The sequence below is a fragment of the Balaenoptera ricei genome, chromosome 1 (assembly GCF_028023285.1).
Source record: "Balaenoptera ricei isolate mBalRic1 chromosome 1, mBalRic1.hap2, whole genome shotgun sequence".
Taxonomy (NCBI): Eukaryota; Metazoa; Chordata; class Mammalia; order Artiodactyla; family Balaenopteridae; genus Balaenoptera; species Balaenoptera ricei.
Genome location: NC_082639.1, coordinates 158717615 through 158743409, shown reverse-complemented (window position 1 = coordinate 158743409; position 25795 = coordinate 158717615). Strand labels below are relative to the sequence as shown.

The following is a 25795-nucleotide window of genomic DNA, read 5'->3' as shown; positions in this document are numbered from 1 at the left end:
ATTATTAATATGGTAAAGTTAAAGCAGGCTGCAAAATGATACACTGTAGAGTTCTCACCTATGTTCTAAATATGAGTTAAACATTAAACAAGTTCACGTACATACATATACAAAGAAAAGGCCTGAAAGAAATGCATGAAAAAAACTAAGGCTGGTTACATCTGGACTGTGGAATTATAGGGTTCCTCATTCTTTTTAAAAAATAAAAATTCCTGAGTTTTATAAATGAGTAGCATTACTCTCAAAGGCAAGGGAAGAACTTAGTTTAAAAAATATGAATGGCCAATTAAAAACACCTTTAAAAGGGCAGAAAACACCGATATACACAGAAGTACAGAAAACTCTTATAGAAAATTATAAGCATAGTGAAAGACTGTTTACCTGGATGTATCAGTGAAGTGTTAAATAGAAAACTTATAAACTAAAACTAAAAAGCACATATACCATTCATCTAGCCTTTGCTTGCCATGGACAAAATTATAAAATGATAAATAAACTCACCTCTTTAGCCTCTGTTCTAGTAACACTGCTCTGAGAAGCAACAACACTTTCTTCTTTAAGTTTCCTCTCTTCTTTTATACCTAGATTCACATTAAACACATCGTTAGTAATTTTATTCATGCTGCAACCTCATAACAGATGAAGTTAAACAAAACTTTTCTTAATAAAAGTAATGATAAGATAGGACAAATAAAAATTGTGGACAAAATCTATTTAGTCCTCAAACAGATTCAAAATGCACATTAAAATATCAAGGTCTATATACAGTTGCTGTAAAGAAAGAGCTTAACCACTTTTTTGGGGGGTGGGGTGGAGGTGGGTGTTGGCACGCCTCACAGCCTGTGGGATCTTAGTTCCCCAACCAGGGATCGAACCCATACCCCCTGCAGTGGAAGCACAGAGTCCTAACCACTGGATTGCCAGCTTAACTTCTTTCAGTGCCCAGCTTAACTTCTTTTAATCCAGTGGTTTTCAAAGTTATCTGAGTAAAGAAAAGTTCTCACAGAATTCCTATGAATATCCTGTGGAATACTGCCCTTTGAAATATTATCTGGGGAAGTGGTACTACAGACCAAGTTCTTTTGTTACCTGTTTTTTTAGTGATCTGGAGAAGCCATCTTGCCCCTGGGGTGGCCTCAGGCTGAGGCTGGGAGCTGGTGCTGCTCTCAGAACTCTGCTGCATCCTCAGAGCCTTCTCCAGTTTAATTTCCTCCAGCGTCTTGATATGCACTTCCTGCATAGACTTCGCTCTACCTGCAGGTTCCTCTGATTGTCCTCTGCTGACTACTACAGGTGGCAAAACCACTGTTTTTTTAATTTCATTATCAGTCTTTAGCTTGATGCAGGTTACATCCTTTCTGCTTTTTTGTCTCTCTGCTTCCTGCTGCCGGTGTTTCTTTTCGGCCAAGACCTCAGAGAACGTTTTGATTCGGATAGTGGAGGAGGTTCTTGTTCCTGTTGTAGAATCATCAACTTTTGAAGGTCCTTCTGTCTTGAGTTTAGTTTGCAATTCTCCACGTTTTTGACTGGCTCTCTCGAGAAGAATTTCTTCTAATGTCTTCACGTGGATCTCACCAACTTTAGTAACTCTCTCTGCTTTCATGGGGGAAAAACAAATCACTGTACTTGGGTTTCATCTCTTAATGACTTATGATCTCTCTATTCTTGGATCAGGATAGAGTCCAATAGAGTGGTATCACTTACGCAAGCAATTAAAATGGTCAAAAGCACATTAGTTTCAACCTCAATTTTAGATAGTGGCCCTCAAGGAAAACTCTTAGGAGGCAAAAATTAGTGATTTGGATTGCTATTCAGAAGCTTATTCTTGAGGATCCTGAAAGCCATTTACTAGTTAGAGAAGCTTGTCATTATAAATCTTACCAATAAAAATAAATTCTTCCATTCATGCACAGATATAAACACATGCTAGACACTATGCTAGAAATATAATGGCAAGCAAAATGCAAACTCTGCCCACATGTATTGATAGTTCGCAGTCTAACGGACCAATAATTAAACAACGACAAAGTATGGTAATGATAACAGCTTTCATAAAGGAGGTAAAGTTGACCCTTAAACAATACAGGGTTTGGGATGGGGTATTGGGGCACCAACCCCTATGCAGTTGAAAACCCGCATATGTAACTTTACAGTATCCATGGTTCTGCATCTGCAGATTCAACCAACCAACCATGGAACGTGTAGTACTGTAGTACATACTTATTGAAAACAAATCCACGTATAAATGGACCCACGCAGCTCAAACCCATGTTGTTCAAGGGTCAATTGTATAATGCTATGTAGGAGCATACAGCAAGAACACCAACCTTTTTATACAGATTGGTTAAGGGAAGCTTTTCAGAGTAATATTTAAGTGACACTGAAAGGAGGAAAAGGAAGTAAAACACATGACAAGACAGAAGAAAAATGAGAAAGGCCCAGACACTGGCATGCCACTGAAGAGCTACATTTAATGATACATTAATCATTCTATATTTGTTTAAACTAAAGAGAAAACTTCACACTTGGCACATATGCCTGTCCTCATTACTGAAGGGCCTAAAGAAAGAAACAATGAAGCGATGTGAGAAAAATAAGAACAATTTGGAGATTATATACACACACATATTTAATCACCAACACCTTTTAAAGAAAGATCAAAACAAAAAATACCCTTTTACAACCTTAAACGTATCACTTCTGTCTCACCTTCTGAATCTTTGACTATGCTGTCCCGTCTATATGGAATATTCCCTACTGGTCTCATTTCTCCTGCTGCTTAGTTAGTTTAAAGTGAGTTCAGGTTGGAACCTGACGCCCTCCAGTCTAGTTTGTTTCTCTGATCACAGCACTGATCACACAGTATGGTAACTCCTTGTAATTCCAACCATACTAGATACTTCATGAGAACAGTGACTATGTTTAATTATTTTAGTACAGTACCTGTTACAGAGGAAGCACTCACTGATTTTCTTAGGTTTTTTAAATAAAAATTCTTCCATTTCAAGATGGTAGTCTGATCTCAAAACCACCACTTTAAGAAAGTATGTGAATGGTCAGTGGTTAAGAATCCGCCTGCCAATGCAGGAGACACGAGATCAATCCCTAGTCCAGGAAGATCCCACATGCCACGGAGCAACTAAGCTGGTGCACCACAACTACTGAGCCCTCGTGCCACAACTACTGAAGCCTGCGTGCCTAGAGCCCACGCTCCACAACAAGAGAAGCCACCACAACGAGAAGCCCACATAACGAAGAGTAGCTCCCACTCGTCGCAAAGTAGAGAAAGCCTGCGTGCAGCAACAGAGACCCAACGCAGCCAAAAATAAATAAATAATACATGTATTAAAAAAAAAAAAAAAGAATGTGAATGGTGACACAGAGACCCTGTTTCCCTACACTACAAAATTTCATCAAAACAATAGAGAAGACATTAAAAGAATAAATCCACAATAGCAATGGAAAACAAGGATGCTACTGGCAGAACATAAATTTGAGGAATTTGAGACAGAAAGATGTCTGAAATTAGAGAAACAGAAAAAGAATAGATAAAACCATAGGAGTGAGATCTGTTCTTCAAAAAACAGGCAAAGAAAACTGCCAAACTAGTATGAAAATTAACAGTGGTAGAAATTAAGGATGGTTTACAACAGAACAGCTGGGTCAATCAAGACCTTCTCCTGAGAACTGCTCCCTAAAAAGAGGAGAATCTGCCAGGGAAGGGAGCACATTACGAAGATGTCGGGGCTGAAAAGAAGTAGAGCATGAAAATTTCAGGCTTTCACAAATGCCAAGAAGAAAAAGGAGAGGTGAGGGAGAAAAGTAAAAAGCAAAGCTAGAAAATGAAACTAGTTGCACTCTGAAAGTAAAGAAAGGCTTTCTTACTGTAGTAATCATATGAGCCCTCAGCCTTGCAGCCTACAACTGACACAAGCTACCATTTAGTGCACCCTCTCTACTTAGGCAAACAGATCTCCCAGCCAGGAGAGAGGACCACTTGGGAAAAAGACCTTTAGGATCACAGGCCCAGTGATTCTAGGTTGTAAGAAACCTAGGCCCAGTACTTACAACTATGAAAAAGCAACATTAAAAATGAACCAAAATGAAGAGAAGCAATGAGGAAGACAAAATAACATACAAACCCATTAAAAAAAAAAGATTCAAATTAGAAACCCCAATCAATGAAACAGAATAGAGAGCCCAGAAATAAACCCACATGCCTACGGTCAATTAATCTCAGACAAAGGAAGCAAGAATATACAATGGAGAAAACACAGTCTCTTCAGCAAGTGGTGTTGGAAAAGCTGGACAGCAGCATGTAAAATCAATGAAGTTAGAACACACCGTCACACCACCATGTACAAAAATAAATTCAAAATGGCTTAAAGACTTAAATATAAGACATGACACCATAAAACGTAGAAGAGAACATAGGCAAAACATTCTCTGACATAAATCGTACCAATGTTTTCTTAAGTCAGTCTCCCAAGGCAACAGAAATTAAAGCAAACAAAAACAAAAACAAAACAACCAAATGGGACCTAATCAAACTTACAAGCTTTCATACAGCAAAGGAAACCATAAACAAAAAGAAAAGACAACCTACAGAGACAGGGAGAAAAATATCTGCCAATGATGAGCCCAACAAGGGCTTAATTTCCAAAATACAGAGACAGCTCATACAACTCAACAATTAAAAAAAAAAAACGCAATCAAAAAATGGGCAGAAAACCTACATAGACATTTTCCCAAAGACATACAGATGGCCAACAGGCACATGAAAAGATGCTCAACATCACTAGTTATTAGAGAAATGCAAATCAAAACTACAATGAGGCACACTGGTCAGAATGGCCATCATCAAAAAGCCTACAAACAACAAATGCTGGAGAGGGTGTGGAGAAAAAGGGACTCTCCTACACTGCTGGTGGGAATGTAAACTGGTGTAGCACTATGGAAAACAGTATGGAGGTTCCTCAAAAAACTAAAAATAGAATTTCCATATGATCGTGCAATCCCACTCCTGGGTGTATATCCAGAGAAAAATATAATTCAAAAAGATACATGCACCCTGATATTCACTGCAGCACTACTTACAATAGCCAAGACATGGAAGCAACCTAAATGTCCACTGACAGATGAATGGATAAAGAAGATGTGGTACATATATACAATGGAATACTACTCAGCCATAAAAAATGAAATAATGCCATTTCCAGCAACATGGATAGAACTAGAGATTATCATACTAAGTGAAGTAAGCAGAAAGAGAAAGACAAATACCATATACTATCACTTACATGTGGAATCTAAAATATGACACAAATGAACTTATCTATGAAACTGAAATAGACTCACAGACATAGAGAGTAGACTTGTGGTTGCCAAGGGCGGGTGGGGTGGAGGAGGGATGGATTAGGAGTTTGGGATTAGGAGATGCAAACTATTACATATAGGATGGATAAACAACAAAGTCCTACTTATAGCACAGGGAACTATATTCACTATCCTGTGATAAACCATAATGGAAAAAATACGAAAAAGAATGTGTATATATGTATAAATGAATCACTCTGCTATACAGTAGAAACTAATGCAACACTGTAAACCAACTATATACTTCAACAAAATACATTTTTAAAAATAAAAAATAAATTACTTTTAAAAAAAGAAAGAAGCCCCAGAACTGCCTGAAATCAGGCTGTACAAAAGGAGAAATCAGAGAACTAAAAAAAGTTCTTGGAAAACAAAAAGCCAAGTGACAAAATAAATCCAACCTAATTAAAAAAAAAAAAAAAAAAAAGACAAGGCTAGTAGAATATCAGCCATCTAGAACAGGGTCAGCAAACTATAGTCCATGGGCCAAATCTGGCCATGGTCTAAATTTTATAAATAAAGCTTTACTGGAACACAGCCACACTCATTCATTTACATATTGCAAATGGCTGCTTTCACACTACAGTGGCAGAGTTGAGTAGTTGCAACAAGAGGTTGTGAACCTCAAAGCCTAAAATATTTACCATCCGAGATCCTTCATAGAAAAAGTTTGTCAATTCCTAATCTAGAAAATATAACCAAGCAAAAGTCATAGAAAGTGAGGCAAAAAAACAAAGGAATGGAAAGTATGAAGGCAAGGTTAAGACACATGGAGCATATGTCCAAAAGTTCCAACATCTAATAACAATTCCATAAAGAGAAAACAAAAAGAAGGGTGGGGAGGACATACTCAAAGAAATTAGAGGAATATTTTCTACAACTAAAAAAGTTAAGTCCTTAGATTCAAACGGCCCACTAAACACTGAGCATAATGAACAAAAAGATCCATGTTTAGATCTATCATAGTGAAGTCCCAGCCTAGCAGGAAGAAATAAGAGGAAATCCTCAAAGTTTCTGAAGAGTAAATTCAGGTTGTTTACAAAAGAATGTTTGACATCAGATTCCCTTTTTATGATACTTATCCTTATCTAAAGATAAGGATAGGATGAAAAAGGAAAAGCACAGGCTAACACCGTTCATACATATAGATATAAAAATTTAAATGCATTACTGAATCCAGCAATATTTTAATAAAAAAGCTGGATGGTTGAATACACAAAATGTTCATTTTATTATTCTTTAAAATTGTACATAGGTATATACACTTAGGTAGTTATATCTCACAATTTTAAAAGTCTAAAAATTAGAGTACAGGAGGAATATGATGAAGAAAATTAAAATTACTTAAAAGTTCAACACCCAGATAAAACCAATGTTAATATTTCGGTGTATCTTTTTTTCTAGGCATATATTTTTATAAAACTGGAAATCATCTCATATGTGGACATTTTGCCTAAGGAATATGTTTCTATAATAAGAAAATAAACTTCATTCCCCACCCCCCCCCAAAAAAAGATTCGTATGTTGCCCTAAGACAAAAGCACTGTGTATACTTTCATAACCTTTCTTCGTTCAATACAAGGGGATAAGTTTCCCATATCATTATTGTTCAGAACATGACTTTTCATGACAGCAATTATTTTAGTACATAACTATCTTAATTCCTTTTTGTTAGATTTTTAGATTATTTCTAATTTCTGGTTATTAATGCTATCATAAACAATCATTTTGCCACCTTTAACTACAAAAAGAGAACTCATTCCAGTGAGAAAACTATTACTTAAAAAGCAAACCCACCAAAAACAGAAAACATAAGCCCCAACATAACTCAAAAGGTAAACTGGAGAAAAAGCAAAGATTCTAACAGCAAGGAAAAAAATATCAGGAGCTGGCATTAGAGTTTACCTACCTGCTGCCTCCTCATTGTTTAGACCAGCTGACATGCCTAATCGCTCCTTCAGAGACTTGGAAACTTGAACTGTTTGGAAAAAAAAAAAAAAAAAAAGTTGGGGACTTCCCTGGTGGTGCAGTGGTTAAGTTCATTGCAGCTCTATTTACAATAGCCAGGACATGGAAGCAACCTAAGTGTCCATCATCGGATGAATGGATAAAGAAGACGTGGCACATATATACAATGGAGTATTACTCAGCCATAGAAAAGAAATGAAATGGAGGCATTTGTAATGAGGTGGATGGAGTTAGAGTCTGTCATACAGAGTGAAGCAAGTCAGAAAGAGAAAAACAAATACAGTATGCTAACACATATATATGGAATCTAAGGAAAAAAAAAAAAAAGGTCATGAAGAACCTAGTGGCAAGACGGGAATAAAGACACAGACCTACTAGAGAATGGACTTGAGGATATGGGGAGGGGGTGGGGTGAGATGTGACAGGGTGAGAGAGTGTCATGGACATATATACACTACCAAATGTAAAACAGATAGCTAGTGGGAAGCAGCCGCATAGCACAGGGAGATCAGCTCGGTGCTTTGTGACCACCTAGAGGGGTGGGATAGGGAGGGTGGGAGGGAGGGAGATGCAAGAGGGAAGAGATATGGGAACATATGTATAACTGATTCACTTTGTTATAAAGCAGAAACTAACACACCATTGTAAAGCAATTATACTTCAATAAAGATGTTTAATAAAAAAAAAAAAGAATCCGCCTGCCAATGCAGGAGACACGGGTTCAAGCCCTGCTCCGGGAAGATCCCACATGCTGCAGAGCAACTAAGCCTGTGCACCACAACTACTGAGCCTGCGCTCTAGAGCCCATGAGCTACAACTACTGAAGCCCACGCGCCTAGAGCCCACAGCAATCAATCAATCAATAAACGAACACTGTCTTTAAAAAAAAAAGTTGAACAGAGACTTTTTATAGGTCAAAAATCTTTTTCAAAGGTCACAAATTAGGCTTATACTTGTTTTCTAATGAAAATGCTTTTCAAAAATCTATTCAGGTCTTAAAACTTTTCTTCTTCACAGTACAGATAGATCTATACCAATAATGGATTCTCTAGAGCACTTTGGAAAGCACAAAGAAAAAGTCCTCTCTTTTACATCTGAAAAGCAAAAATTACTGAATTGAAGGAAATAATTTTGTTACTGTGCAACATTCTAAAATCTTATCATTCTAAAATCTTATTGGCATCAAAAGGTTTTTTTCCCCCCTAGATCCATCTGAAATATGCTCTTCAGTTATGAGAGTCTTCAATACGATTGATAGGCAAAAGGGAAGGAAATTTGACTGCAAAGAAAAAAAGTAATTTCTGTTCACAGCTTTCAGAATATAAGAAAGCCCCCAAACAAGAACGTCTACTCATCAAAGCCTCTTGGGCTAGGGGAGAAGTGGAAAGAAGTATCTTATCTTCGGCAGAAGTTAAAACTAAACACAAGGAAAAAACACCTTTTTTTTTTTTTTTAAAAAGTAATTAATACCACTGTTTCACTGCAAGTGAGACAAGGGGAAAAAAATCCAACCCTTTACTTCCTTCTATAAATAAAACTTCAACTATAAAATCATTCTAACTTCCAAATAGCTCTCAAATTAGTCTGCATCTCTTCATACCAACTTCTAGAACACTAAATCTATGCCATTAACTCCTCTTGCCTGGATTATTTTAACAGCCTGCTAACTCATTCCTGGACAGCACTCTTATACCCTTTCTCCATATTTTAGATGATGGTTCCAAAATGCCAATATGAGGATCTCTGATCCTTGTTTATAATCTTCCCATTGTTTGCTACTATCTTAGGATAAGCCCAAACTCTCTAATATGGCTTAAAAGGTTCTATTATCAGCGGTCCCCAAACTTTTTGGCACCAGGGACCGGTTTCACGGAAGACAATTTTTCCACGGACCCAGGGTGGGGAGGGGGTGGTTTTGGGATGATTCAAGCACATTACATTTATTGTGCATTTATTTCTATTATTATTACATTGTAACATATAATTAAATAATTATACAACTCACCATAATGCTGACAGGAGGCAGAGCTCAGGGGGTAATGCAAGCTATGGGGAGTGGCTGTAAATACAGATGAAGCTTCGCTTGCTCACCTGCTGCTCACCTCCTGCTGTGCGGCCCGGTTCCTAACAGGCCACGGACCGCTACCTGTCCGTGGCCCGGGGGTTGGGGACTCCTGCTCTATATGACCAATCCCTTCTTCCTCTCCAGTTACCATGCTCTTCATTCCAATTCTGATTCAGACACAGTGAGTCCCTTGAGCTCTGTGCCTTCTGTGTATTATACTCTCTGCCTCTGGGCCTTCAACTTTACCTGGCTAAATCATGTTTCAGGTCTAAGCTTCAATATCATTTCCTCTGGGAACCTTTCCCTGACAGATGGTGAGATTAGGTGCCCTTCCTATGTGCTCCCATAACACTGTGTACTTTCTGTCACAGAATTTATCATAATATGTGGAAGGACTCCTATCTGCCATTATACTACAAGCTCCTGAGGTCTGTGATGGTGTTTATTTTTATCCAATGGTGTCTACCTAGAATCCAGCAGAGTAAACATTCAAATGTTTGTTGAACGAATAATAAAACACACAAGAAGATAATAATCTTATTAACCTAAACAAAAAGAATGACAAACCATACCTGTTAACATTACAAGAGACAAGCGTCAGGATTACACACACAGAGTATATTAGAACAAAAGTACCTTTCTTTGGTGTTCTGTCAGTGTTAGTCTCTGGAGCTTCAACTTTCTTCCCTAGCCTTTGTGCAAGGCTACGCTTTAATGGAGGATCACTGTCACCAACTACAAACAGAGACAGGGAACTCAGTTTACGATTTCAAGTCAATCTTTAGCAAGGTCAAGAAATACAAGCAAAAACAGACAATGTGGAATAATTCTGTAAGTTTTCTGCATTTATATGATGTGTTCATTCACTAGTTTCCTTATAACTCAATGTTAGAGAAGGAATAAAAATGTCCCAGAAAAAAGAGGTAAGGAAGGAGACAAAAAAATTAGAATGCACAAATTAACATTTACCAAATAACTAAAACTATAAATGGAGGATTATAAACCCTGATTAAAGCTGAAATTCAGGATTAGGAATATGTGAAAAAAAAATCTTCATGCACAAAAAAAATCTTTAACTGGTCAACTGCTGAATTCTAGGTTGATCTGTGATTAAATACAACTGGGATGATTAGGAGGACAGCAAAAGAACCATAAAATTTAAAATTTTCCAGGGACATGAAAACTCCAAAGGCCAAAGAGCCCCTTTCTTCAATTCCAGATAAGAAATCTAAGGTTATGAAAGATGCTGTATCTTACCCAAGTCACCAATTAGTGACAGAGCCAGGACCTGAACCACGTTTCCTGACTCCTGGTTTATTGCATTACATTGGTCAATACAAGCTGTTTAAATGTCACAAGTTTTTAAAAACTATTCTTTGGATCACTTGACTGAAGGTAGAACTTTAGCAGGGTCCCATAAGAACTTTAAAGACCCTACACAGAATGTACTTTTCTCTCTCCTCTTATTTGTAATTTAAATATACAACCCCAAATCACAAAGTTTATTACACATATGCTGATATTAAAATAGATTATTTCCGTAATTTTTTACCTAAATTTCTCAGGCAGCGAGAATGGTATAAAACAAAACACAAAACAGATAAGATTTCATATTCATAAGCACATTTTAAAGGAGTATGAAGGAACCTCTGAAGTCAGATAAGATTTTCAAAATAATTATTTTGAGACAGATACACTAGGGTCAGTATACAGTAATTCAGTTACATGGTAAAATACTTCCCTAAGTATAAAATAGCACTAATAAATTCAAGGACTGAATTTATATTCACTGGACACTTTGTTTTCCCTCTAAAAACTCAAATTTCAATTTATCCATAGAAACAGAGATATTCTTTACTCTTTTTTAAACCAAGTACCTTCTAAAAAGTTGGCCATAATCTAATTAAAACACTATAAATTTGTATAACTTCGCACATGTCAAAAACATGAAGAGATTTTATACATGCTTTCAGCCAGAAATACAAGGGAGTTAATATCAATATTGACAGAGCATTTGTATAAAGAGAATTTTGGAGGAGATATGTAATGCACAAACAAGCAGAAAACAAAGGATATGCTCAAAACTTATCTCACCTCCTGAAAATTTTCGTCTCCCCAGTCTCTCGGTTAGACTCAATCTTACCAAAGGTTCTTCTCCTAAAATGGCAAAAACAGAATTTCTCTACCATTAGCCAATTTTTCCATATTCAGTAATACTAATGGGTACAAAGTATGCTCTGATATTACAGTCTCTTGGAAATCAGATCTCAGTCTTAAGGAAAACTACCCACATTAAAAGAAAAAAAAAATCAACCTATTAAATAATAATTTAAATAACCAAATGCACAGCCCAAAGAGAAGCAATAGCACAGTCCTAATTAATAGTAGCCAAGTACACAAAGACAAGCTGTGTCTAACCAATGGATTATAAAACCCAACTATACCTTTGCTTGTGCACTTCCATATGTTAAATGAAATCATACTTTACTCCTATATAACGTTCCTTGATCACCCCAGCAAGAAGTGAGATCTCTTTCCTCTGATTCTTTGTTGTCTGAATGGCACATTTTAATGTATCTGCATACTACAATTACTTGTGTCATATTCCTTACCAGATTTAAAACTATTAAGGGAAAAGACTTTTACATTTTTCTTTAACTTAAAAGGTTTATTACAGTTCTTTACTTACAATGGACAGTCAATAAATTTGTTGGATAAAATAAACAGTATATGTAAAAATCAAATACAATACATAATGTGAGAGCTGCATGATTAAGAATTTCATCTTTTTAAACAGTAGGGTCAAATGCACTAATTTTTCATCGTTCTATCCAATCAACATACTGAAGTCTCCCTGCAAATCCACCAGTATACCCAACCCAAGCATTTTGCTCTCCCAGTCATTTAAAAGTAGTAGGCTGACACCTCTTAAGACCTACCTATACCTCACCTTGTTTGTTGGACAGAGTTACTGTCCTCACCACAGTCCGGACATTCTCTTTTTCAGGACCTGGAATGGGCTGTGGTTGAAGTAAAAGACTGGAAACTCCCGAAGAACCTTCTAAATATAGAGAGTCAAAGAACAGTAAATAATTTATGGAAAATAAAGCTATCAGAAGTCAAGAAATTATGTTTTTGAGACCAGGTAAATCCAACACAGACCACTGGACTGCAAGTCAATCAGTTTTTCTGTTCCTGTTTGCCTACAGTGAAATGGAGTAGGGAAAGGGGAGATAATCTTATTTTTTATCTGCCTTTGGCACAATGTGAAAGTAAAATATAAAACTGTTTTGAGTGACTCAGGCACTCAATGTACTTTTATTTACTAGGAAGGCTAACATTATTCTAAACTTAACCTCAGAAGCACATCAGCTATTAAGTGTGTCAATTCAATATTTTCCATCTATATTCAATCATCTGCAAAACGCAACTCCAAAGTTGCTACGGAACAATCTTTAGCAAGAAGGCACTTAGAACCAACCATTTGATTCTCTCTAAATACATTTCACACTATATAATTTTTAGGGTTGGAAATACAGATCGACCAGGCTAAGGCAAGCACCAGAAGAAAATCCTAGCAGCTCTTGAGGAAGAATTCACCTACTACAAAATAAACTTTTTCCTCTTTTAAATAATAGTTTAGGGAATTCCCTGGCGGTCCAGTGGTCAGGACTCCATGCTTCCACTCCAGGGGGCACGGGTTCAATACCTGGTTGGGGAATTAAGATCCCGCAAGCCATGCAATGCGTTCAAAAAAAAAAAAGCTTATATGCTATTCTTTAGAGTTATATTTCTCAAAATAAACAAGTTCTTTCAGGTTCTTCATTGTACATGCCTAACTCTGAACAGTTAGAGACTGAAACAGCTGCAATGGGTTAAAAAAGCAACTGTGATTTAAATAAGACTGTGTTTTACTTCAAAGAAGCCACAAAAATCAAAATCTATTTGCTCATTTTGGTTGGTGTCAAGTGTCCTTATTATCAGAAGTATCTTTTTTTTTTGGCTGTGTTGGGTCTTCATTGCTGCAGAAGTGTCCTTTCTATTCGTCTCTAGCAACATTCAATACTCCGTGTCAGGATTTCCCTGGTGGTCCAGTGGTTAAGACTCCATGCTCCCAACGCAGGGGGCCTGGGTTCCATCCCTGGTCAGGGAACTAGATCCCACATGCATGCCGCAACTAAGGAACCCGCCTGCTGCAACTGACACCCGGGGGAACCAAATCAATCAATCAATCAATAAATAAATAAATAAATTAATTAATTAATTTAAATTTATTTATTTATTTAGGCTGTGGTGGGTCTTCGTTTCTGTGCGAGGGCTTTCTCCAGTTGCGGCGAGCGGGGGCCACTCTTCATCGCGGTGTGCGGGCCTCTCCTGTTGCGGAGCACAGGCTCCAGACGCGCAGGCTCAGCAGTTGTGGCTCACGGGCCTAGCCGCTCCATGGCATGTGGGATCTTCCTGGACCGGGGCACGAACCCGTGTCCCCTGCATTGGCAGGCGGACTCTTAACCATTGCGCCACCAGGGAAGCCCCTAATTTATTTATTAAAAAAAAAAAAAAAATCCTCCATGTCAAAACTCCTGATAACTCACCACCTTGCTTCTTTGATTTTTCCTTCATTTTCTTTGATTTAATTTCTTCAAGAGTTTTTATCCCAAAATTCAAACATTCACCTAGGAATGCAAATAGCAACCACATGAGGAACCAGCACCATTTCACCTTTGCATTTTATTTGTACACAGCTGGCATTCAAATGTTTGTTCAATGAATAAGAGAAATTGTGTGTGTGTGTGTATAATGGGCGCAAGGAAGGTGGAGGTGGTGGTAATCATGAACTAAATTTCAAAGGTATTTAAAATAGTCTGGGCTCACTCAACAGTGCTGTAAGATTTATGAGCAGGAACCAGCATCAATATAGCCTCTTCTTACCTTGTTTTAAATTGACCCCAGGTTTCCGGGCAGAAGCCACTCGTAATCCATTATGAACTTCAGGAGTCGGTTGCAGGGTAGGTGTTTTGGTTTCATCACCTTCCTCAGAAAACTGATCTATATTATCAAAATTTAAGGCAAATTTCCAATTAAAAACAGGTCTAGAGCTTCAAGTCTGATTCTAATTCACTAAGTTACCCTGATCATTTACTTGCCTTAAAGAAAGAGCTAAAGCTTACCATCATCATCTTCATCATCATCTGCAGCATTGATTACCACTGGTGGATGTGTAGGGCTAGGAACATTTTCTGAACTTTCCACTTTCATAACACTTCGCAGTTGAGGAGAGGGATTAGACTGGACAGATAATTTGTTCTGCTGAACTGTGAGCTGGCCAGCCTTCACTTCCTCTTCTGGTGACTCAGGCACAGTGGGCAACACAGCTAGACATACAAAGTTAGTCATAAATTAAAAATAGAAGATACAGTCCCAATTCATCAAAAATCTCCAACAGAACAGTATTGAGGTTCTTTAAAAAACTAAAAATGTAGCTACCATATATCCCAGCAATCCCACTACTGGGCAAATACCCTGAGAAAACCATAATTCAAACAGAGTCATGTACCATAATGGTCATTGCAGCTCTATTTACAATAGCCAGGACATGGAAGCAATCTAAGTGTCCATCGACAGATGAATGGATAAAGAAGATGTGGTACATATATACAATGGAATATTACTCAACCATAAAAAGGAACGAAATTGAGTTATTGGTAGTGAGGTGGATGGACCTAGAGTCTGTCATACAGAGTGAAGTAAGTCAGAAAGAGAAAAACAAATACCGTATGCTAACACATATATATGGAATCTAAAAAAAAAAATGGTTCTGATGAACCTAGGGGCAGGACAGGAATAAACACATAGACGTAAAGAATGGACTTGAGGACATGGGGAGGGGGAAGGGTAAGCTGGGACGAAGTGAGAGAGTAACACTGACATATATACACTACCAAATGTAAAACAGATAGCTAGTGGGAAGCAGCTGCATAGCACAGGGAGATCAGCTTGGTGCTTTGTGACCACCTAGAGGGGTGGGATATGGAGGGTGGGAGGGAGACGAAAGAGGGAGGAGATATGGGTATATATGCATATGTATAGCTGATTCACTTTGTTATAAAGCAGAAACTAACACACTGTTGTAAAGCAATTATACTCCAATAAAGATGTTTAAAAAAAAAAAAAAATCTCCAACCACCTAAGTTTGGTGATTTTCTTTGAGCATTATGTCCTTTTAATTTATGTCTTTTAATTAAAATTTTAATCTAATTTTTAATTTCCCCATTTTCCCAATTAGGTTTTAAACTCCCAGGGAGGGAAAATGTGGCTTTCAGTTAATAACTATTCACTGCACGTAAACACACTCAAAGTGGGTGCTCAAAACAGAGAATAAAGAGGAAGCTAGATGCACAGTAACTATTTACAAATTCTAGACATTAAATTTTAATACTGAAATCCTAGGCTTTTTGATCAAGCAGCTTTTTAAAGAGATAGCGGGCAATACTTCTGAATTAAACCAGAAAGGAGTGAGCCTTTTTTCCCCTTAAATAGAGATAAAAATATATATCCATTAAATTTTAATCACATAGCAGATGTGGCTTTTAAATGGCTGATCACTCCACTAGGAAATCACTTTAAAAGGACTTTAGAAATAAATACTAGCTTTTGGCAGAGTGTAAGTTTCATTTTAGATTACACCCTAGAGCAGGGGCAGGGTTAGCAAATGTTTTTCTGTAAAGAGGTATATAGTAAATATTTTAGGCCTTGCAGATCTTGTCTCAACTACTCAACTCTGAAGCAGTAGCACAAAATCTGGCCACAGAAAATATATAAACAAATGGGCAGGGCTTCATTTCAATAAATCTTTATTTTATAAAACAGGTGGAAGACCAGACTTGCCAACACCTCTGGCCTGGAGAATCAAGTTTCTTTTGAAAATCTCTATAGATATGGTAAGAAAATGGGAAATGAGGTAATAAGCTATAGTAATCTAAACTATCTTGGCAAGAAACACTTGTGAAGCAGCATGGATTTTGGCAACAAAGTTTTAATTGTGACTGCTATTTTATTGGCTTATGACTGTGTACAAGTCATTTAACCTTAATAAAGTTCAGTTCCCTCACCTGTGAAGTGAAAATAATACTGCTCTCTCACAAGACTAAAAGAAGGCAATGTTTATAAAGTACTCTGTACATTGTGCATGTAGGTATTCATTATATAGTAACTATTCTTTTAAAATTGAAACGAATCTCACTTTTGCTTGGAGGTAGGAAAAGGCCATCAACAAAACGTCCTCTGTTGTGATGAAAAGCACAGTTTAGTTTCTGACATCCCACTGGCTGATTTTCCCAATAACAAGGAATCTCACTGCGTTTTTTCTGTAAGAGGAAAAACACATTGTTTTCAAATAAAAAACAGTGTGACCTGTATTAATTTGGTCATGTTTTCTGGACAAAGTTCATACAAGGTTAAAAAATCTGAGGCATGTGAAATGATTTTGAGTATGAGGAAGAAGGGTTGCTGAAAGTAACATATTCTAGCATGACAGAGAGATGAAAGGAGCAGGGAAGTAGTCTGCTATTCTTTCCTCCTTGCCCTCATCCTTGAACTCCTAAATGTCTACATTTAATTTAGAAAAGCACGGTAATACAGTAGGTAAGATTATGGAATCAAAGAGTCAGAATCTCTATTATGTTACTTATTGACCGTGTGATGTCAAATAATTTAATACCTCTTAGTCTCACTTTCCTCAGCTATAAAATGGGAGTAACAGTAGCTATTAATTAGTTTCTCATGAGAATTAAATGAAATAATGCACATGAAGCACTTAGCACACAGAAAAGACTCAATAAACTGCAGTTATTATTTGAAGCTGAGAGTTCAAGACTTGGAAAAATTCTTCCCATTCGTGACTTCTAAAGGTTCATGTAGCACACTAGGATGGTATTTTTCCTTCCCAAGCTACCTCGCTCTTATAAAGGGGAACAAGAAAAACAAGAATACCGGTAAATCTAGAATGATTTGCTGGATAACAGGATATATGTCCAAGAGAAATACATACATAAGTTCTAATATACACATTAGATGTATATAAAGAATATTCAAAGAACACTATTTGTAACAGCTCCAAAATGGAAACAAACCAAATGTACATCAACACTAGAATGGATAAATACATTGTAGTATATTCATAAAATACAATGCTATCCAGTAATGAGAGGGAATAAACTTAACACCATGGGTGTAGAACGAAAGAAGCCAGACACAAAAGAGCACATACTGTATGATTCCATTTATGTAAAGACCAAAACAGGCAAACTCCTCTACTGCAGAGTAGTCAAGACGGTGATTAGTTTTGGGGGTGTGGTGAGTGACAATGAAGAGATAAAGTGGGAAGACAGAGTGTTAGAAATGTTCTATTTCTTGATCAGGGTGCTGGTCTAGTAAGTATATTCACTTTGTGAAAATTCTTCAACTTGTAAGATTATGATATGTACACATTTCTATATATACTTTAACAAATAGTTCAATAAAGAAAAAGAAAAAAAAAGATGTGATAAGCGCTTCTGAAAAGCAACTAAATTCTGATTAATAACCTGATTATGTTGGATCTCTCATAATAAGCAGCCTAAGGATTAAATTTCCGGGAAAGAACAGAAGCACTACTTCAGAAATGTTTAAATATGGAGGAAAGAAACAGAGGAACAATGACCATTACAAAAAGATCCTTAAATGTATCAAAAAGGGTGAAGATCCCAATATCTACTATATTGGGAGATTGATAATTTGATAATACACTGTGTTGGTAGGGATATGGAAGAATCATGGAGTCCCACATACTGATAATGAAAATATAAATTAGCTCAACATCTCTGAAAGGTGACTGGGTAAAAACTATGTAAAAAATTTATGTCCTGCACTTACTGCCGCATATTTTAAAAAAGTATAGCAAATAACTTTGCCTCTGAAAACACTGGATAGTATTTATTAGTCTCCCGTTACACTTAAAAGGTAGGTATAATAGATACCATTGTTTTTTAGAATTAACAACAATTATTCTATTACTCCTTGAGGCAGAATCTAATGCCAATCTTCCTTGCTCCTGGATTTGTGTTTGCTTAAGTTTTTACTTCTTTCCTGAAAGCAATCTTCAAATTACTGGATGACTACTGTGAGAGCATCCTCTTTATACAGGAGTCACATGACATGTATTTGATCTGTTTAATACTTTTACTGAATTTTGTTTCAAAATAAAAAGTAATACATAAGCAATGAAGATGACTTGGAAAATAAAATGAATGCCTGTTAGGCCATTACCCAGTGAGAGTCACTTATTTTGGTACAGAATTCTTTTTCTTAAAAAACAAAAACAAAAACCTGTAGAATGTATTGATTCACACTTAAAAGAAAGTTGTTCCATATAATTCTGTACATTTTCACTTAGCAACACATCCTCCATAGTAACATTCTCCTATATGATTACTCCTTTAACTTTTTAATAGTAACATAGCACATGGTCCAAAGATATACAGTTAATGCTCACATTATTTAATTAGCAAATACTGAACCAGTCTGCTCAAGGAAACAGAGTTGGGTTCCTGAAAGCTCCTGGTCACATTTTCATCAAGTGATCAATACATAATCTTGTTTTATGTGTGTCTGTGTTTAAAGACACCTTATTTAATAAATATCATTGGGGACTTCCCTGGTGGCGCAGTGGTTAAGAATCCACCTGCCAATGTAGGGGACACAGGTTCAATCCCTGGTCTGGGAAGATCCCACATGCTGCGGAGCAACTAAGCCCATGTGCCACAACTACTGAAGCCCGCATGCCCTAGAGCCCGCACACCACAACTACTGAAGCCCGCACACTCCAGGGCCTGTGTGCCGCAACTACTGAAGCCTGTGTGCCTAGAGCCAGTGCTCCACAATGAGAAGCCACCACAATGAGAAGCCCACACTCCGCAATGAAGAGTAGCCCCCACTCGCTGCAACTAGAGAAAGCCTGTGCACAGCAACGAAGACCCAATGCAGCCAAAAATAAATAAAATTTTAATAAATAAATAAATATCATTGATTCATTAACACTGAACTCAAGGTCAATAGCGCTGTAACTCACACCTGAATGAAGCTTATCGAACACTCGTGTTTTCTACACAAGGCACGTAAGAGCTTTCTTGCACTTAGGGACATTACATACAGCACTTCAGCACTACACTTGGGGGCCATTTAAAACAGCAAAATCACAAACAAAAAGCACAAAAATGCAAACAAACATGGCACTAAATAGATCATGAAGAGGACATCTGTACTGATTTTGGGGTTATAAATAAATTTTAGCATATATACAAATTTGCAAATATGGAACCCATGAATAATGAAAGTCGATGCATCTAGAAAGGGGGGTATACAGTAAAACGACTCCTTACCAATCCTGTCTCCCCTCTCCTATAGTCATTGTTGTTAGGTTTCTCCTTTATACTTCCAGAGATATTTAAAATGCATATACGAGTGAAAAATAAATATAAATTCTCTTCCTTATCTTTTTTTAACACAAATGGTAGTATATTACACACTTTATTCTGTCCTTTGCTTTTTCAGTGACACTATAGCCTGATCTTTTCATATAAATAAATAAGTAGTATCCCTTTAAAATTTTCTGGTAACAGCTGCCCAGCACTCCACTGTATGAATGTAATAAAATTTATTTTAAATGAAGGTTCGGTTGCTTCATACACTTTACATATTACAAATTATGTTACAATGAGTAATTCGGCATAGATCTCATTTTGCACATAAGTACAGATGAGACAAAGGTACAGGCAGTTAGTAGTTTTGAAAGATGCAGCCAAACAAGCCTCTGTGCAAAAAAGAGTTAACAGAGTAGCCCTAAGCCTGAAGTCCTCAGATAGCCTGCTTGTAAGGCTGGCCCTTTTCTGGCATGTGGGAAATTGGCTCTTAGAATGCTCCTGGTCAGTTAACTGATCACTGTGCCTAGACTGTTCATGCAAACAATATGGCTTATGCTGAACACCTGACATCCTTCTAGGAGAATAGAGTTTTGGTATGTGTTAGGTAGAGGGTGCCTATGTGACCAGCCCCAATAAAAAAATTTGGATGCTGATCTAATGGGCTTCCCTGGGCAAAAACACCCCACACATGTTGCTGCATTTTCACCACTGGGGGAAGTGTATGTTCTTTGTGACCCCTTATGGGAGGGAAAGATAATAAAAGAAACCCACACATGGATTCCTCCAGACTCTGTGTTTTTTTCTTTTATGATCAGTGTATCCTTACTATATCACTGTAATAAATCTTAGCCATGAATAAACCATATGCCAAGTCCCATGAGTTTTTTAGAAAATCTCCAAATGCAGATGTTCTTAGAGACTGACACACCTTTCCTAGGAGTTGTGTCAGTTTACACTCTGCTCACAATGATACAACATGATTTTTCGAAAGTTCCAGAGTATTTCTTTTTCTGAATGTATTTAGTGAATTCCCTATTTGGAAGACAGCATAGCATGTAGTTGAGAGACCATAAATCTGAAACCAGAATGGAGTAGTTATTTATATAACCACAGGCATACAAATTGCATATTTAGTCTCTTTCTTCTTTCCCCACCCCCTCTCAAACAATTCAGTCCAAAGTCATTAGGTGAAGCTGAGAGAGGAAGGCATTCATGTTGGGAGAGGGAAGGGCAAGTGGCCCAGAGCAAGGTGTTGGAGGTTGACTGAGATGAGGAAGGTATCCACGTGACAAGGTGGAACCGGCATAGGGTGTCAGGGTTAGTAAGGCACTTGTGTAGGAGGATGGCCTGGCACAAGGTTGGCGCCTGAGAAGGGTGAGCAAGGCTTTTATGCAGAAGGGATCCTAATGTAGGGTGAGGAGGGTATACTCATGGAGTGTCAGCCTAGAATGGGCATCAAAGATCAAGTGGGGTGAGGAAGGCAGGCTCTTCTGAGTGGGTCCTGGTACAGTCAGAGAATGAGCAGGGTGAGGAAAACAAGCATCTCACATGGGAGGGCTGCCCAACACAGAGTATCAAAGCCCAAGGATGTGAAAAAGGCATCCATGGTGGGGAAGAGAGGTCCGGAGCAGGGTGAGGAAGGAGTCCTCACAGTGGAGCAAGGTGGGAGGCCTGCCCTGGTACAGGATGTCAGAATCGAAACAAGGTGAGAAAGACGTCCTGTGCAGGAGCAGCCTCATGTGACATCAGAGCCTGAGAGGAAGAAATAGGCTGTGATACACTGTCTAGTTTACATAACTAGGGGACTGATCAATAAGATTAAGAACAATGGAAATCAAGTTTTGGAGAAGAGAGTTACAAGTATGAATAAGAAGACTAGACAAAGCCCTGTAGTGTTGGTAAATTGGAAGCATCTATGTGAACTCATGATTTTCAATACATAAAGTAATAAACAACGATATAAATGTATGTATATACATTTATATATTCCTCTGTTCTGTCCACTGCATGCCTGGAAGCAGTGACACTCCAGGAGCAGTTACACTAGAAGGAACCAAGGCTCCTTGCAGAAATGGCTGATTCCACAACTGGAGGAGGAAAAGTACCAGATGAACCTGGATAATCTTGTTAGGCCACAAAGTGAAGACGTGTTCAAGGAATGATGGAAACATCAAAAAGACACAAAAACCAGCTTTAAGGTCTCTTACTGGCCCAAACTGAGTCAACCTGAGGATAAAAAATGATAGTAGTGACATATAACACACTGAATAAAACAGGAAACCATGAGTTCACACATAAAAAGCTAGAAAAAAAACCTTGAGAATTTGATGAGGAATGGGATAATTACAAGGTCTCCAAGTTCCTCTCCACAAAATACTTACTAAATACAAAAAGGAAAACTTTATAGTGAAGCAATCTGGTGGATACCACCTTAATGAAGTGATCAAAGTTAACAACACCAGTAATGGGATAATTAAAATTGTATGCCACCCAATGGTAAGCAATGAGAAGAATAACACCTCTGTGATATTCCTGCCAAATATACATGATCTGAATTTAGTAATGAGAAAATATCAGATAAACCCAAATTGAGGAACACTCTACAGAATAACTGTCCTAAAACTACCAAAAATGTCAAGGCCAATGAAAGGCAAGAAAAGACTAACTGTTCTAGACAGAAGGAGACTGAAGAGTTATGGCAACTATATGCAACACTTGATTCTGGACTCACTCCTACTGCAATAAAGGACATCACTAGTACAATGGCAAAACTTGAATGGGATCTGAGGATTCAATGAAAATAATACATATATGTTAATTTTCTAATTTTGATGGTTGTATCACAGTTATGTAAGAGAGTATCTTTCTTGTTTGTAGGAAACAGTCATGAAAGTATTCGGAAGTGATAGGAAATGTCAGTAATTTACCCCTAAATGGCTTAGAAGAAAGTTTTATAATACTGTACTTGCAACTTTTCTCTAAGTTCAGATTGCTTTAAAATAAACATACAAATATTCCCCAAATATACATATATAACTTTTACACTTTGGACAGATTACCAAACTACCTTTAAGAAATACGATACCAATTCATACCATATAACATCTAGATATTAAGTGAACATTTTAATGAGAGCAATTTCACTAGGTCATTAAAAAAATTTAACCCACATGTTATATGAAATGCTGTTTTTTACCCCCATATTTTTTTATTGGCCCATCAGGACACAAGACTACTTACTATAATACAAACTGAAAACTTACATCAATCTCCATGTGCCGAAACCTGCACACCTGTCGAAAACAGCGCCCTTCCTGCCATAATGTGCAAACAGTTTCATTGCCTAATGCAGCTTCACAGTGACGGAAAGGACAGCTGTCACCCTGTAAACAAAGAGAATAATACAGAAAAGAACTGTGGTACCAAACTAGACGCCAGGCAAAATGTTCACTGTACATTTCTTGGTATCTAGACAAACACAAATGAGTAAGGAGAGACAGGTAAAGTAGAAAACAACTGAGATGAGATGACGAACAATCTGAGGTCAACAAATTTTTAATTTCCTAAAACCTATTTCTTGACAGCATCCTATATCTGATCTGACAACATGAATGACACAAGCTGAGAGATGGGGCTGAAAAAGACAAGTGGGAGTATTAGGTACTCTTTAAAAATATATTTTACTGTTAATCTTCAAAACCATTTCATACATCCTGACTTGTGTAACTAGCTTTTAATGGAAAATTATAAAGTAAGTTAATAGATTAGAATTTAAGTATAATTCCATACTTCACTATGTATTTCATACAATGTTAATATCTGAAACAAAATGCTACTGTTGTGCAACTTGCTATATAAAATCAAAGCTTTGCTCAAAACTGACAATTTTAAACATAGCACCAATATGATTGAAGAAAAATATTTGAAAAAAATATACAAGTATAGAATTAGTCATAAAGGAACAACAGAAAATAGCAGACAGATCTAAATGGAGCTATAGAAGAATCAAGCTGAAAAACAGGAAGCTCTGACAAAGAAAAAGCAATAAAGCTGCAAAAGCTTATTTAGAAGAGTGGCTTTAGTATTCAGCAGGAAATCTGAATCAAGAAGTCAAATTCAACCCATGACAATTTCTACAAGTACAATACAACCTACCCATTCATTTAACACAAAGTAAATAAAAGCAAAGTTGGCCAGCCACAGTAAAAGTGCTCCTAATTCCAAAAGCACCCTGAACAGATTAATTACATACAGCTAGAAGAACACTGGATGATGTTTAAATGCTATGAACCTTTTTATTTTTGGAGAATATGGAGAACATAAAATGAAGAGAAAAAAATGATGAAGAATGAATTCCCTTAGGCATGCTACCCTTTACTAAAAAACTGACAGCAGATAATAAATAGCTGAGCAAAACATAAAGACGACTTGGTATATTGGGAAAATCTTATCCAATTTTATTAGGGAAATCATAGAAAGAAATGATTTAGAGATGCCAATTCTTACTTTAGTACATGTAGAATAGAAAAAAAAATAGCAGTCTTCTCCTTGATTAGGCATGCTGAGTAGATCCTCAGATGAGAAGTGGCTTCTTGAAAACAAGCCACTGCTTCCTCAAGGCGAGGACCAGCTCCAAGTCCTCTTGAAATGGGTTTAATCTTCCAAAAGACAACTCAATCACAGAAATTGTCTTTTAAATGTAATCCTAAAATGAGAAGACAATGAACAAAAGTATTTCAGGTAAATTTTTCCAACTTTCTCCTCCAAATCACCTTGACCAATGAGATCACACATTGTTAAAACCAACTTTTAATTGTATTAATATGTCTGTATTGCCTATAACAAAGCTTTATGAAAACTGATTCACATTTTATTCTGATGTGAATGCTGTACATTCTCATCTACAATGTAAAAGTTTTGTTAAGAATAGCCATGCTTCTTTCTTTTGCACACTCTATGGTGCTTCAGCATAAATTAGGTAAGCACTGCACACTCAATAAATGACCTGTAGTTTAGATTATTAATAGGACTTGGATTATTTTACACAAGATAATTTGCTAAATCTACATTTCTGACAAACCAGATTTTTTTTCATCTAACAGAAGTTCCAATATTTTCACAAGCATTTTTGTTATTTCAAAAGTATATAATTATAAGTATGTGGAAAAACTCACTAGAAAAATTGGGGAAACAATTACCCCTGAAAAATCTGTAGAGCTAGCTAATAATTAAGATGGACAAAGAGCTGCACACCAATTGCAAACAAGGAGCAAAAGAAGTTCTCAGGGCTTGACCCATAAAATAGTGCTTATGCAAAATGACCAATATTCCCTCCCGCCTCAGTCCCTGCCATACCCTGGCCCCCCGCACTAAAGGGTTCAAGAAAGAAAGCTTCTAGAGAAGTAAAAATACATGACAAGAGCACAGGCCAGAATTTGGAAGGGGTTTCTACAAACTCCTACATCAGAAGATCGGGTTTCAGAAACACTGATCTAGGGACTTCCCTGGTGGTCCAGCGGTTAAGACTCTGTGCTTCCACTGCACGGGGCGTGCAGTCGATCCCTGGTCAGGGAAGTTCCACATGCTGAGAGATGCGGCCAGAAACAACAACAACAACAACAGAAACATTGATCTACAATTTGAAATCAGCTGAATCAAATTCCTTCATATTTCCCACTAACAATTCCTAATCCAAGAACAGCAGGCCATGACAAAAACCAGCGTTTAAGTCAGCAACCAAGGTTAGAAGAGTTATGTTACTAAACATACCTTCAAAATGTACATACCCTATGACTTCCGATTCCACTTCTAGAATTTATCCTGAGATTAATATTCAACAAATATGCAAAATAATAGTGCATAAGAAAGTTCATCACCATCTTCTTCTAACAATGAAAAACCACCTAGAAACCTAAATGTTCAAAAACCG

The 25795-nt window shown here is 37.1% G+C and overlaps 1 protein-coding gene across 1 annotated transcript in view; it reads right to left on the bottom strand.

The window, feature by feature from the left end:
• Window positions 1–24455, bottom strand: part of ZC3H11A (zinc finger CCCH-type containing 11A) — a 28063-nt gene extending 3608 nt beyond the window's left edge. Inside the window, exons 1-12 of the mRNA XM_059939619.1 lie at window positions 24373–24455; window positions 23130–23249; window positions 16650–16773; window positions 14578–14781; window positions 14339–14455; window positions 14002–14082; window positions 12360–12470; window positions 11504–11566; window positions 10046–10144; window positions 7286–7354; window positions 1090–1593; window positions 502–581 (exon numbers count right to left, since the gene is read on the bottom strand). Coding sequence (XP_059795602.1) covers window positions 502–581; window positions 1090–1593; window positions 7286–7354; window positions 10046–10144; window positions 11504–11566; window positions 12360–12470; window positions 14002–14082; window positions 14339–14455; window positions 14578–14781; window positions 16650–16773; window positions 23130–23249; window positions 24373–24426 — 1626 coding nt within the window. The 5' untranslated portion in view covers window positions 24427–24455. The remainder of the gene's footprint in view (window positions 1–501; window positions 582–1089; window positions 1594–7285; window positions 7355–10045; window positions 10145–11503; window positions 11567–12359; window positions 12471–14001; window positions 14083–14338; window positions 14456–14577; window positions 14782–16649; window positions 16774–23129; window positions 23250–24372) is intronic.
• Between the last annotated feature and the right edge of the window lie 1340 nt (window positions 24456–25795).